Source organism: Enoplosus armatus, chromosome 9 (genome assembly GCF_043641665.1).
Source record: "Enoplosus armatus isolate fEnoArm2 chromosome 9, fEnoArm2.hap1, whole genome shotgun sequence".
Lineage (NCBI taxonomy): Eukaryota > Metazoa > Chordata > Actinopteri > Centrarchiformes > Enoplosidae > Enoplosus > Enoplosus armatus.
In genome coordinates this window covers 23,381,131-23,394,038 of record NC_092188.1, presented here as the reverse complement: position 1 = coordinate 23,394,038, position 12,908 = coordinate 23,381,131, and the positions used below count along the sequence as shown (strand labels likewise).

Below are 12,908 nucleotides of genomic sequence, written 5' to 3'. Positions count from 1 at the left end.
AGTTCACAAGGCAACAAGCTAGTCTTCGTCCAATGGAAGAGAGAAACTTTAATTCATAAAGTATGCAGTTGTATTTTTCTGTTTAATAAGGAAAGCATGTGTAAGAGTATTTCATGTGACAATTTGTGAGTTTATTTATTAGACTAAAAAAGTGTTAAGAGAGTTTGTGGAGTGCCTCAAACTCGCAGCTCGCACACATCTCCCAGCTTAAACTACGGGGGTTGCCGGTGTTTTATCCGGCGTTGGTTGCTTCGTAACGTTAGCTGATGAAGTAACTTGCAAACGGTAAGCTAGTCAGTATCACGGAGCCAATTGGCCTAATAAATATAGGAACATTACAGATAGTAACGTTATTTCAAATATCTTTGTAAATCACAGTAAAACAGTCTGGTGTATGTCGCTTCACTGTTTTGCCTCGCTTGTGCCTACAGCGTGCCGACACGAGCAACAGGATGCTGACTGCCATTTACGTCACGGCCACCGGTGTCATTTAAAACAATGACTTTCTGAAAACTACATATAACCTTTAACATTATCATACTGCCTGAGTGGATCTGTTAGTTGGCTAGCTCACTAGACCAGCTAACGGGATTCATGATACCAGCTCATGTATTACAACAGACGGTGTTGATTTTAGCCAACAATAAATGATGTAACGGTACAAAGCAAAGGTGTATTAACGTTATAGGGTTGTTCTCTTGTTTTGGCAGATTATTGTCATTTCACAATGAGGACACGCAGGCCTTTTTAAGCCTCCTCAATCGAATGCTGCATCTGGATCCTACAAAAAGAACCAGCCCAGCAAAGCTTTAGGGCACCGCTTTGTCATGATGAAACACTTTAGTGGTTGCACTGACAACAATCCTTTTGTGCTATCAGCCCATTTGACCATGAAAGACTGCCAACTGCCAAATTACGGAACCCCAGCCATACTAGACACAACACTGCTGACAATAATGATGGACCACCAGCCAAAGCTGGCTTAGATGACGCTGATGAAGTGATGAAGGAACCACACACTTCACTGAAGTCAAATGTCGGAAGAAGTGGTTCAAGAGGATCAACGTATTCTTCTCCAGGTTGATCAAACCTATACGTTGCTGCAGAAGATGATCTTAAACAAAGACACCCCACATGTAAATGTCACATGGCTGGTGACCTGTCCAGGGTCTACCCTGCCTCCAACCAACGCTGAAATAGACTCCATCCCCCTGTGACCCTGCAAAGGATAAGTGGGTAAAGACAGTTGTGGATTTGTTGATTTTTTGAACCCAGTAGGAGCACCCCCTGCCCCCATACCACCATTCCAACACACACACACACCAATTCTTGACATTATAATTGTGATTATAATTGTGATGAATAAAACTGCTATTAGACTAAATACATATTTTGTGTAAGCCTGTTCTTTTACTGGGTGTAGACATTCAATATTTTAACAATGCTTTTTGCAGGTTAATTTCCTTAGTCACATTAACTACTCCTCTCCCAGGTTACACCTCATCTATAGGAAAAACTATATCTGTAGTCATGTCAGCTCGAACATATTGTGTTATAGAGGTGGCTTGGTCTGGGAGATGGGATGACATCCCCCCCCAAATCACCTACTGTATAGATAACCTATACGGTAGTGATCTATTCCATATAGATAATAAATTGATTATGAATGGAATAAAAATTTAACTGAGATAAAAAGATATATAAAATTAAAAAGTCATAGTTGTCTACTTTAGGAAGTCAGGTGACATAGGATGAAGAGCAACAGTCTATGTCTAAAATGCTGGACAGGAGTTAATGTGACTATGAAAACAAGGTACTTCGGTACACTAACAGCAATCCTCAGATGAAGGAGCCCATAAGAAATCACCTGGCCCAAGTAAGGCAGCTTCACCTGCCTCTGTTGCCTCTGAAACATTACGGCCATTATCAAAGGCAAAGTCAGTCAGACTGCTGCTGCCAGCCCTGTCTTTCTATGCTGACTTTGCCTTTGATAATGGCCGTAATGTTTCACTCTGGCACTTTAGTCTTTTTAGCCCAAAACATTTTGACTCTGGGATAGCCAAGGCAGGCCATGTGTACTGATATGCCAAAGAAAATCTTGATTTTTTGGGCAATAGTATTCAGTGACACTCCTGTAGTTTGCAGCTGTCTTTGATTTGTAAAAGCTGCCAGATCCTCAAAGATTTTGTCATCGATGTACTGTGAAAAGTACTGGATTGGACTCCAGTATTCACGGATTTTAGGGTCATCTTGATAGGCAGGAAGCCCAGGTAGCACAGGTGTGAATCTGTTATGATGGATGATAAAAGACGATTAAAAAGTTGATAAAAGGAGTAACAGTTAATTTTTTTCACATCAATTTGGATTAATGCAGTAATTTCAGTGTCATGGATGTGATATGACTCCCTATTGACCAACTTTATAAGCATATTTTTAGGTAACTTGCATATACTTAACAGCATCTACACATAGTACAAATACTACAATAATCTAACCCCATCATAAAATGTAATACATTAGCCTGAAACTAAATAAAACATACAAGTTAGTTGTGGCCCACAGAGCACGACGACTTTGCTGCTCCCTCTCTGCCTCTGACTCTGTCTCATCAGATTCTCCTGCATCTTCTTCCTCTCCTTCTTCATCATCATCTTCACCTATCACAGGCTGATACTCATCCTCCTCATCCTTTTCCTCATCTGAAAGCTCCAAATCTGAATCTCCCTCTACTATCAGGTATAGAATCCTCTCTGCTTCACTTCTTTCTCCTACAACAATGTGCAGTCATTAAATACATTAAAATGGTCCTGGTGTCCACTACAGTTGACATTCATTAAATGCCTGTTATTTCAAAACAGAAATAATGAAACTGTTTTCAGATGTAAAAATATTGTTCTTAACATGTTTATGAACAAGAATATATATAATTATCATGGTAAAAATAGCAATAGATAAAGAATATTTGACTTACCTCTCCTCTTTCCATAAAATGTGGTTGTTGGTATGGCAGCCATCTTGATAGAGGAAAAAAGTAAAGTTCCCAGCATGCAAACCCGTCACATGACACATCACTGGAAAGCCCAGGATGTCCCCTACAGAATACTATAGGGCTTGGAAGGGTAACTCCAAATACTTAAGAAAGATACAGGTGAACAAAATGTCCATTATAAAGGACATAAATGAATGGGCCGGGTCTCAGGAAGATATAGTCAGGGATTCAGCGATGATCAGCTTCACAGCTCAGTTAAGTAGCAAAGCTGTTGACGGTCCCTTAGAATTTAGTTGCAGATTTAAACGCAATAATGTGTGGGTTTAACAGTCACATTAGTATTCACAAACAGATGTCACGTTAAGGCCGCTGCGTTTAAATCTGCACCTTATATTCGATTTTGAGTGATCATCACCAACTTTACTCTCCAACACACCATTGTTCCAGCTGTTTTTCATTCAGTTGTCTGTTTAGGGAAGATTTCAAACTCATCTTTTTTTTTTCTTTCGAAACCCTGTCTTGTCTTTTTCATCACAATAAATTCGTCTTTATGGAAAATTTTAAATAAAAAAATAAAAAAAATCCTCAGCTCCATGAAAGTGGAATGGGCCTCCAGCATGCAGGCACATGTAAACTCAAACACATGCACGCAGGTATTAAGTTCCAGTTGCCAGCTAAGAGCTTTGGTATTTTGACCCCCTGTGAGTTTTACATTTAATGTGAGTGTGACAAATCCCCAAGCTCTTGTCCTGTCTCACACTGGGACACACCGAAAGATACAGGAAGTTTTTACCAAGGACAATTTATCCAATGAACATGAAGGGGTGATGGGATTAAATATTTTCAGACAAACCTGTCTCAGAGTAATAATCTAATATAGCTGCGTGTCAACTAGGAATGCTTACAAGTAGCTCAACGCTAAGTTCAGCACAATGGGACACCCGCCTAACATGGAACACGGAAAGCCGCTCTACTTTTGTGTAACTGGGGGTTTGCTTGGAGATTCCAAAACACAAACAACAGGAATTTGCTCATTTCACCGTGCTGCTTTTGTTCCTGCTGAACCCCGGTGTGCATTCTTGGAGCGGGATCAATAGATTGAGTGTAATTCTTGTGCCTGTCAGCAAGAAAAATTTAATTTGTCAGCTGTCTTGGCACTGTGTCAGGAAATGTTTGACTGTGTGACCCCGGGGGCCCAGTAGGAGTGTGATATGAAGGGAGGGTATATAAATGTCCAGGCAACAACACGGGGCCACAGTCTGCCTGCCTGAGGAGACTGTCGCGCACACCTCCAGCAGAGAAAAGGTAAGACAAAAGGCCATCTACTAGTGTAGTCTTATTTTGAAAATATTCACAGGGGAGTGTGATGTGCTGTACTGAAAGTTTTAAAGACCTGAGGAGGAGTTGACATTCTGCTATTACACATGAATTATATATGGTGGGCTTTTTTGTTTGGACAGAATATCCTTGAATTTGACTGTTTTAAACAAAACTGTCAAATTTCATTGGGTAAAATAAAGGAACTTCGTATTTTTCCACTAGAATTATGTCCTTCCCGTGTGGGGTTGGCTTTGAAACAGCATTTGGGCTTGAGCTGAAATGATTAGTCGATTAGACGATCAGCCGATCAACATGGAAATAGTCAGCGACCTTTTACGAATGAGAGGAGCAGCTTTTCTTTGTCGTATATGGTCGTGAACTGGATGTCTTTGGGTTTTAGGCTATTGGTGAGACCAAAACAAAAAAAAAGACATTTTAAGAGATAACCTCGGAGCGAGGGAAGTTGTGACGGTAATTTTTTCACATTTGTTTTTGACATTTCATAGATATTAAGTTCTTCTTAGATGGTTGGGGCTGCACTGGGGGAATCTGAACTCATGCCCTTGATATTCCTAAAATCCCTCCACAGCCCTGGATGTGTTTTACTGTACTGTATATCTGTGTAGTCAGATACATTGAAACTGAATGAGGGGATGACCTTTTTATACGGCCATCTGCAGTATCAATGATTCAGTTTCTATCCCTCCCTACAGATGAATCTTCCAGTTCTGCCCTCCATCCTGCTGGTCATTTCTACTGTCCATGCTTTCCAGTATACGGAGCTGGTGCAGTACATCGACAGCCATCAAGAAGAATATGTGGAGGTGCAATATGTTCTTCTTCTCCCTTTAGCAACACTTTCAAGAGTCCAGTCACTGAACTCTGAAGAGTCCAAGCGCTGGAGATGCTGAAATCTAGTACATTTGATTAGGATTAGAAAAATCTACACCACAGAGACTGTAAATCCTAAAGAACAACCAAATGTGCTGTAAAACTTCCCAAGCACTGGCTAACCAAAGTTATACTAAATAACTATTTTATGTTTTCGTCGATCACTAAACAGAAATGATTGTGTTGCTGTTTGTACTTAAGTCACTCTGGGCTGTGGGTGACAAGCATGCTATAGCTGCTCTTTGAATATTTTCTATGATCATCAGACTTACAACTGTTCCCCGTACAGCAACAGGAGGAACAGTCACCTGAGGCCAAGGAGCATGAATGGACCCTTTAATATATGTTACTCATCTGTGATTATATAATTAGTATTGTAAATTAGAGAGAAATAATACTGTAATTAAGTATTAATCTTCCTTCCTGTTCCTAATGAGGAATCATTCCAATTAACTTTATCATACTTTTGTATTAATATGTATTATTTCTTAGAGTGTATCGTGCAGTGTAATTACCACAACATACATGAGTAGAGTGAGCTTAAGGAATGTAGGTAAATCTAGGCGTAAATAGGTTAAAATAGTTCTAATTTTTCTACATGATAACTTTTCATGTCATATTTATTTTAAAGGAAAACAGGTTTCGCTATATCCCTACGAAGAAAAAGAAAAAAGAAAAAGAAATGAATACAAAGAAGTTGAGTTTTATGCAAGCGCCAACCTCTGGGTCTGAAAAGTGAAGCCAATGCAGAAGTGCCCTAAAAACTAAGCCCCTCCTTAGCCAAAAGGTAGCAGTACGACAAGCAACTTTTTACGGACAGCAAATACTGCCTCGCTTCTTGTTTTTTTCCTTACCTTAGACACCTTGATTTAAAATGCATCAAGAGGACATTTTGGGCATTGGACACCAGTCGTGTGCGGCAGTAGTACTGTAGTATATTTTACAAGATGGCAGAAGGATTAGATGAAGTTAAATGATGTTGTTTTGACTGTGTGTGTGTGTGTGTGTGTGTGTGTGTGTGTGTGTGTTTTAGGCTCTGCGGGACTGGGTTGCAATTGAAAGCGACTCCAGCAATGTCTTGAAGAGACCAGACCTACACCGCATGATGGAGATGGCCGCTCAGAAGCTGAGGCTCATGGGAGGGACTGTAGAGCTGGTGGACATCGGAGAACAGGAAGTCAGTGACAGAGCCGCTTCTCCCAGCAACCCCCCCCCCACATCATCACCCTGATTTGTTAGAAAATACTCTGTATTTCTCGCCGGGGAAGGGGACAGTGGAAAACGAGCTGCTGACTTCAAAAAGGCAGTGGAGAGGCCAGGAGTGCATCTACCTCCTCATTGCTGACTGAGACACATCAAAGCAGCTTGCCATACTCATTAAACATATAGCGCGTTTGAGGTCAGACTAGAGGACAAAAAGCTGCGCTTCTTACCAGTAATTAGAGCCAGCGTAGCTTGTTACGGCATTATATTGTCCTAGTGAATGGTAAAAACAATAGCTGATGACCCCTTTTCTTCCTGTAAGGATTGTCGCCGTTATAATGTTACACACTCATGCGCATCATTGAAATTCCAACATGTGAAAGCAGAGCACTTGCTGCACTTGAGGGTTCCACAGAAGTTGAGAAACCTTGAGAATCAAAACGAGGGAGGGATGAGAAAAACAAGCTATATGTAACACTGCAGCACTTCACGCTGATGTTAACTCTCCTTCAATGTCTGCAGCTTCCTGACGGGCAGACGTTAGCGTTGCCCAAAGTGGTGACGGCTCAGTTTGGCACCGACCCGAACAAACACACAGTGTGTGTCTACGGTCATGTGGACGTCCAGCCAGCGAAGCTAGAGGACGGCTGGGCAACGGATCCCTACAACCTGACTGATGTCAATGGTAACAGCCTTTAGACTCCTCAGTTGCCGTTACCAGTTCATGCTGGGCAGAACAAAGATTGTTCAAACCCACGTAACTCCCTTTTAAATTGTAGTGGCACCAAACATGTCAGGCTGAATTTGGGTGAAATGTGGAGAGGAAGAGGGCGGAAGTGGTGTGTCCGCCCACCCTTAATTTTCCCAATGAGGTTGCTCCTAGCTGATTTCAATCATGATGATCTGATCTGACGTTCATTGATAAGCAGAACAAACGAGGGTCTGACGTGGTTGTTTCGGAGACCAATATGGCTATTTTGTACCAATGTTCAAAATGTCTAAATTGCTCCATGTTTCGCTTCGGAGTGTAAAAGTCTATGAAACAGCCTTTACTCATGACATTTTACACTCATTAAAACTACGGTATGATCATTTAAACGGAAACGCTAAGATCCTTTTTGTTTAACCAGAAACAGAAGTCTCAGCCTAAAAGCTCGCGAAAGGTGAGTTGTTGCAGGAAGACGACGGTGGAAACACGAGAGAGACTTCTTGTTACTTCTTTAAAAAAAAAAAAAAAAAAAAAGGTCTATCTCTGTAGGGATCCTTCCCAGAATGGTGCCAGACACTTAGAATAACAATCTGAGCCGGTCACTGGCAAAAACAAGCACTTTAAGTGGACGTATTTTTCATGGGTGCAGTTGTAAAGGATTACGCTGCAGCCATTGCAGCCCATTCATTTGGTAACTATTAGTCATTTTGCCAAGGTTTAAAATACCGGAATTAAGTAACAGAGAAATACTTTTTTTTTTTACTGGTACATGGCACAATGTTTGGACGCAATAATAATCAAAAAGCAGACTACCCAGGCAAAACGCATGCAAACAAGAGACTTGCCTTTTCTTGAACTATTTAGCAAAAGGCGAGTCTAAATTTAAATTTAAAGAGCTAGGATTTTAGGAGCTAGAAAAGCTGGGATTTTAAGTTGGAAGACAGAGAGCCTAACTGTGATGAGATTTGGCTAAAGGGGTAATAACATCTACAGATACAGGCTGCTGCTGATGAACTTTAGCTATTCGTCCCAGTTATCTCTAGGGCAGTCAATCACAATGTGGATTGTTCCTGCTAAATAAATAAAAAAGCGGTGGATAGCAAGTGGTCGTATTGGATTAGATTAGATTCCACTTTAACGTCCGACGTCTCTGAAATGTGTGTGATGTTACAAACACTTTTTAAAGCAGCTGCCATTGATTTCACGTTGAGTACGTTAGCCCCTGGCCTACTGAGAACCCTTACTCATGTAATGATTCTTGTGCCTGTAGGTAACCTTTATGGAAGAGGAGCATCAGACAACAAGGCCCCAGTTTTAGCCTGGATCCATGCTGTGGAGGCTTACCAGGCCCTCAATATGGTGAGAGGAAGTTCACAATACCGCTATTATATTGGATAGTTTTTTGGGGGGTTTTATGTGCCTCAGATGCATAAATCATCTTTTGTCTCAGACCGTTTTAGTCGAGTAAAAATACTTGACACATTTGGCAGATTTAGCGACCAACGTGGGAAACCACTGCCGTCGCTGTCACTCACTGCCAAACAGATCTAATGGAGCAGCACCGTCTTGCTCTCTGTCCACCAGGAGCTGCCAGTGAATGTCAAGTTTGTCATTGAGGGCATGGAGGAGACGGGCTCCAACGGCCTGGACGCCATGATCGTGGCCCAAAGGGACACCTTCTTCTCCGACGTGGACTACATAATCATCTCAGACTGCGGCTGGCTCAGCAGACGGCCCGCCCTCACCTACGGCACCAGAGGCAACTGCTACTTCTTTGCTGAGGTTGTGCATACATAACAGGCGGAAACAAATAAGTTGGGCCCGACTCTTCGCTCGTGCACACACTCTATACCAGTGTGTCAGTCAGCTCCTCCAGGCCGTTTCATGGTGAGTGTTCACCTCTGGTGTGTTTGCAGGTTGACGGACCTAAACAGGACTTGCATTCCGGTGTTTATGGAGGCACTGTGATCGAACCAATGACTGACCTCATCGGCATTCTTGGTGAGTGTGTGTGTGTGTGTGTGTGTGTGTGTGTGTGTGTGTCTCAGTCACTTACAGGAAGATAAGACACTGAACTAAAGATCTGTAGGGCCTCAGGCATGGCAGCATGAACTAGTTGAAGGATAAGGCCAGCATCTCAATACTTTCTTCCATACCCTGTTTGTGGCACTCAGCTCCAAGCCCATTGGTTCTTACTGAAGACGTCAAACCTTTAAAACAGGTAGTTACCAATACTTGCTACTAATGCTAATACTTAAAAAAAAAAAAAAAGGCTCTTTATTTTCTATCAGATGTTCCTCAAACAGGAGGAAATGGTGTATTTGTTCGGGACTATTTTTAGCAGCGGATTAGTGAGTATTTCAGGCAGCAGGACGGTGTGTGTGGGATTGAGGCAAAATACTACAGGGTGTGTGTTCATGGTAATGAAGGAACGCGTCAAACAGTGCCACACAGAACATCACCAGACTTATTCTTTCACATAAGAACAGACACAATGGGTTCACAACAATCATAAGTAGCACATAGTATAGGATCGGACCTAAAAGACATGAAAGAAACTACGTCCTTGCCCGTTCAAAACAGTTTCATGAACCTCGCGAGGCATTTTGAAAGCGGTGTTTGAATGTCTGATATATTGGCATCCGATAAAACATATCATTGAAGCGATTACAACATTGATGGTATTGAATGTCCTTGATAGGATTAGACTGATGATGAACACATGAAGCATGATTAGTAGGAGTAGTAATTAGCCCCTGATTTACCAGGTGACACGTTTGTTTAGGAATATGCCCCTAAACACAACAAGGCCTCCAGAATAGGTAGTCACACTCAATTTCGTTTTCAATTTGAGTCACCACATTATTTCTTGTATTTTGCTCTTTTCTACAGCACAATTTAACAAACTAATCTGAATGTGAATGACTAATATGACTGAGGTCACAATGTACCATCATGCGTAGTTGGGAGAGTTGTCGAGCGTATAGCAAGACTGAAGGCACTGAATCCTTCACTGAATATCTGGCTCCACGCTCTGACCTCCGCACAGTGTCCATTTAGAACCACATCCGCCGTATTCTCTTGTAATTCCTCGCCTTAGACACACTGATCAGCCCCAGCGGTAAGATCCTGGTTCCTGGGATCAGGGAGGCTGTGGCCCCCCTCTCTGACGAGGAGTGGAAGATGTACCAGGACATCCAGTTTGACATCGACAACTACAAGAACAAGATTGGCGTCAACCAGCTCATGTACAGCAACAAGGTAAGAGTGTGGCCTCGAGAAATGGTCAAAATAATCTACTTCAAGGCGAGCTGGACGCAACAAGGTAAGCGATTGCCATTGTGTGTTTCCTGTAGGTTGACTTGTTGGCCCACATGTGGCGCTACCCCACTGTCTCCGTCCACGGCATTGAGGGGGCCTTCTCCGACCCTGGCACAAAGACTGTCATCCCTGCTAAGGTTACTGCTAAGTTCTCCATCAGACAAGTTCCCAACATGGACCCTGCTATGGTCAAGAAACAGGTAAAAACATCTTCTTCTTTTTTTTTTTTTTTGGAACAAGCCGATCATTTCTCTCCATAAACTGTCTGCGCTCTTGTCTCGTTGATCCGATGCTTTAGGTAACGGACTACCTTCACTCCGTGTTCGCCAAGAGGAAGAGCCCGAACAAGCTGAAGGTCACCATGGTGATCGGGGCCAAGCCTTGGCTGGCCGACACTCAGCATCCTCTCTACGAGGCTGGGAGGGCCGCCGTCAAGAGAGGTACAGAACACAGAAATAGTCCTTTTGAGCCATCCATCATTCCCGCATTTTCACTCACCATTAGTTGGACCTCTACCTGCTAATGTTCAGTACGGCCAGAGGCGAACTAAACTCCTGCTTGCATCTCTTCTCGCGTAAACCTTTCTTTCACATCTCTCATCTCTTAGTTTCAGCCATGCGTTGAGACTTGACTTGTCCCATAAAAAAGGCATGACTCGTAATCTGACTCATAACCTAACCTCATGTTAGCACCGTAGCCTGAGATCGTTGGCTCCTGTAGTTTTTTGTTTTTTTTTAAATCAGAATCAGAAATACTTTATTGATCCCCGGGTGAAAATTGTACAGCACCGGTGCTCCCCTTCAAGAGTAGAAAGTAGCATAAATTTAGAGCTGAATGGATTTAAAAGTTTGATTTGATTCAAATTGGCCGTCGGGACTCTGAGGTTTTGAAACAACCTGCTGGAGGAGGTTAGCTGGCTTTACACCACATTTTTATGGAGGTGGTTTTATGGTGTTACACTTTTTGCTACGTGCCTCTACACACACACACACACACACACACACACAGGAGTGCTTTAGGAAATCCTGCTTAATTGACACCTGTGATACATAATCGCTCCACATGTCCAGCTGTTTTATTCGATGTTAAGGTACCTGGGAGTTTACGTCCGTTACACTCTTAACATTCTCCAGTGTTTGACATGGATCCGGACCTGATCCGTGAGGGCGGGACCATCCCTATCGCCAGAACCTTCCAGGATGTGACGGGCAAAAGCATCATCATGATGCCCATCGGAGGCTTTGATGACGGGCTGCACTCCCAGAACGAGAAAATGAGCAGGTTTGACTTCACTTGTTTTTGCACGTGACTCCTTTCTATTTCATTTTACAGGACGTTTTAAGTCAAAGCTTTATCAGTTCATCTTTTCTATTGAGGCTGTTGGGGCGTTAAGATGGATACCCGAGTGAAAAGCTGGGATTTGAAGAGAATCTGAACCTCCAGGGCTCACGCAGTCTTACCCTCTCCTAATCATCCACATCCTTGGACTGAAATAATCCTTCAGCCCCAGTATTCACTGCGAAGGGAAGGCCAGGATAAAATGAATTCACAGTTCCACAAAAAAACACACAACGGGTCAGAAACGGCTGTAAATATTGAAACAGAAAGCAGCGCAGCGCAGACATATTTAAGAATCTCAAACGATGAGGACAAACGGACAGCGTCTGGAGAAAGATCTCTCTGATCATAAGACCTCAAGGGCAGAAGTGAAGAGACACTGGTCCAGACTTGATTTTTGTAATGCTTTAGGGACTCCTAGGAAGGTATAACGTACGCATCCGTTGCTGTGAGTTAGGTTGAGCAACACATTTTCCAAAACCAGTCCGACATCGTGACGGCAGCTCTTTAACCTCTTGCTTCCTTCAACTCTCGTCCCCACAGGTACAACTACATCGAGGGAACCAAGTTATTCGTGGCTTACCTGAATGAAGTGTCCCAGATTAAGAAGACCAGCGTGTGATGTTGCACGGCGGTTATTAAACAGCCTCCTATATACCCATTCCAGCTTCCAGCGAGCGCTCCCCGACAAAGGCCTGGTTTTGTATTTTCGCCGCGCCTTTATCTGCCTTTTCAACCATTTTTCTGTGTCTTGCCAAGCTTTTATTTATCTGCATCTCAGGCACTTCCTCCCTCTCTCTCTCTCTCTCTGTCTCTCTCTCTTTTTGCTGCCTCTCTGGCCATTCAGCCAGTAAGTTAAATAATGTCTTTATTCTAAATCATGGATATAAACAAAGAGAGAAGCAATGAAACAGGAGTATCTATCTATCTATCTATCTATCTATCTATCTATCTATGAATGTAATGGCACATGCTACCACTTCTGATTGTTCAAAATGTCTGCGGTCGTCCTATGTTGTTTTTGTGCTCCATATAATGTGAGACGGTATTGTGAGTCTGTGCGTGTCACGTAGTAAAAGCTGTACAATGCAACAACTGTCCAATCTTTCATTGTGCAAGAAGGTTCTTGACTGTAGC

The 12,908-nt window shown here is 42.6% G+C and overlaps 1 protein-coding gene across 1 annotated transcript; it reads left to right on the top strand.

Annotated features, from left to right (window-relative positions):
• Positions 1-4,219: 4,219 nt before the first annotated feature.
• On the top strand, positions 4,220-12,393 carry cndp1 (carnosine dipeptidase 1). Its single transcript, XM_070912003.1, has 12 exons — positions 4,220-4,294; positions 5,023-5,133; positions 6,234-6,377; positions 6,926-7,088; positions 8,383-8,471; positions 8,697-8,894; positions 9,029-9,113; positions 10,213-10,373; positions 10,469-10,633; positions 10,732-10,873; positions 11,567-11,714; positions 12,315-12,393. Exons 1-12 carry the CDS (start codon positions 4,220-4,222, stop codon positions 12,391-12,393), a joined length of 1,560 nt encoding a protein of 519 aa, XP_070768104.1.
• The last annotated feature ends 515 nt before the right edge of the window (positions 12,394-12,908 follow it).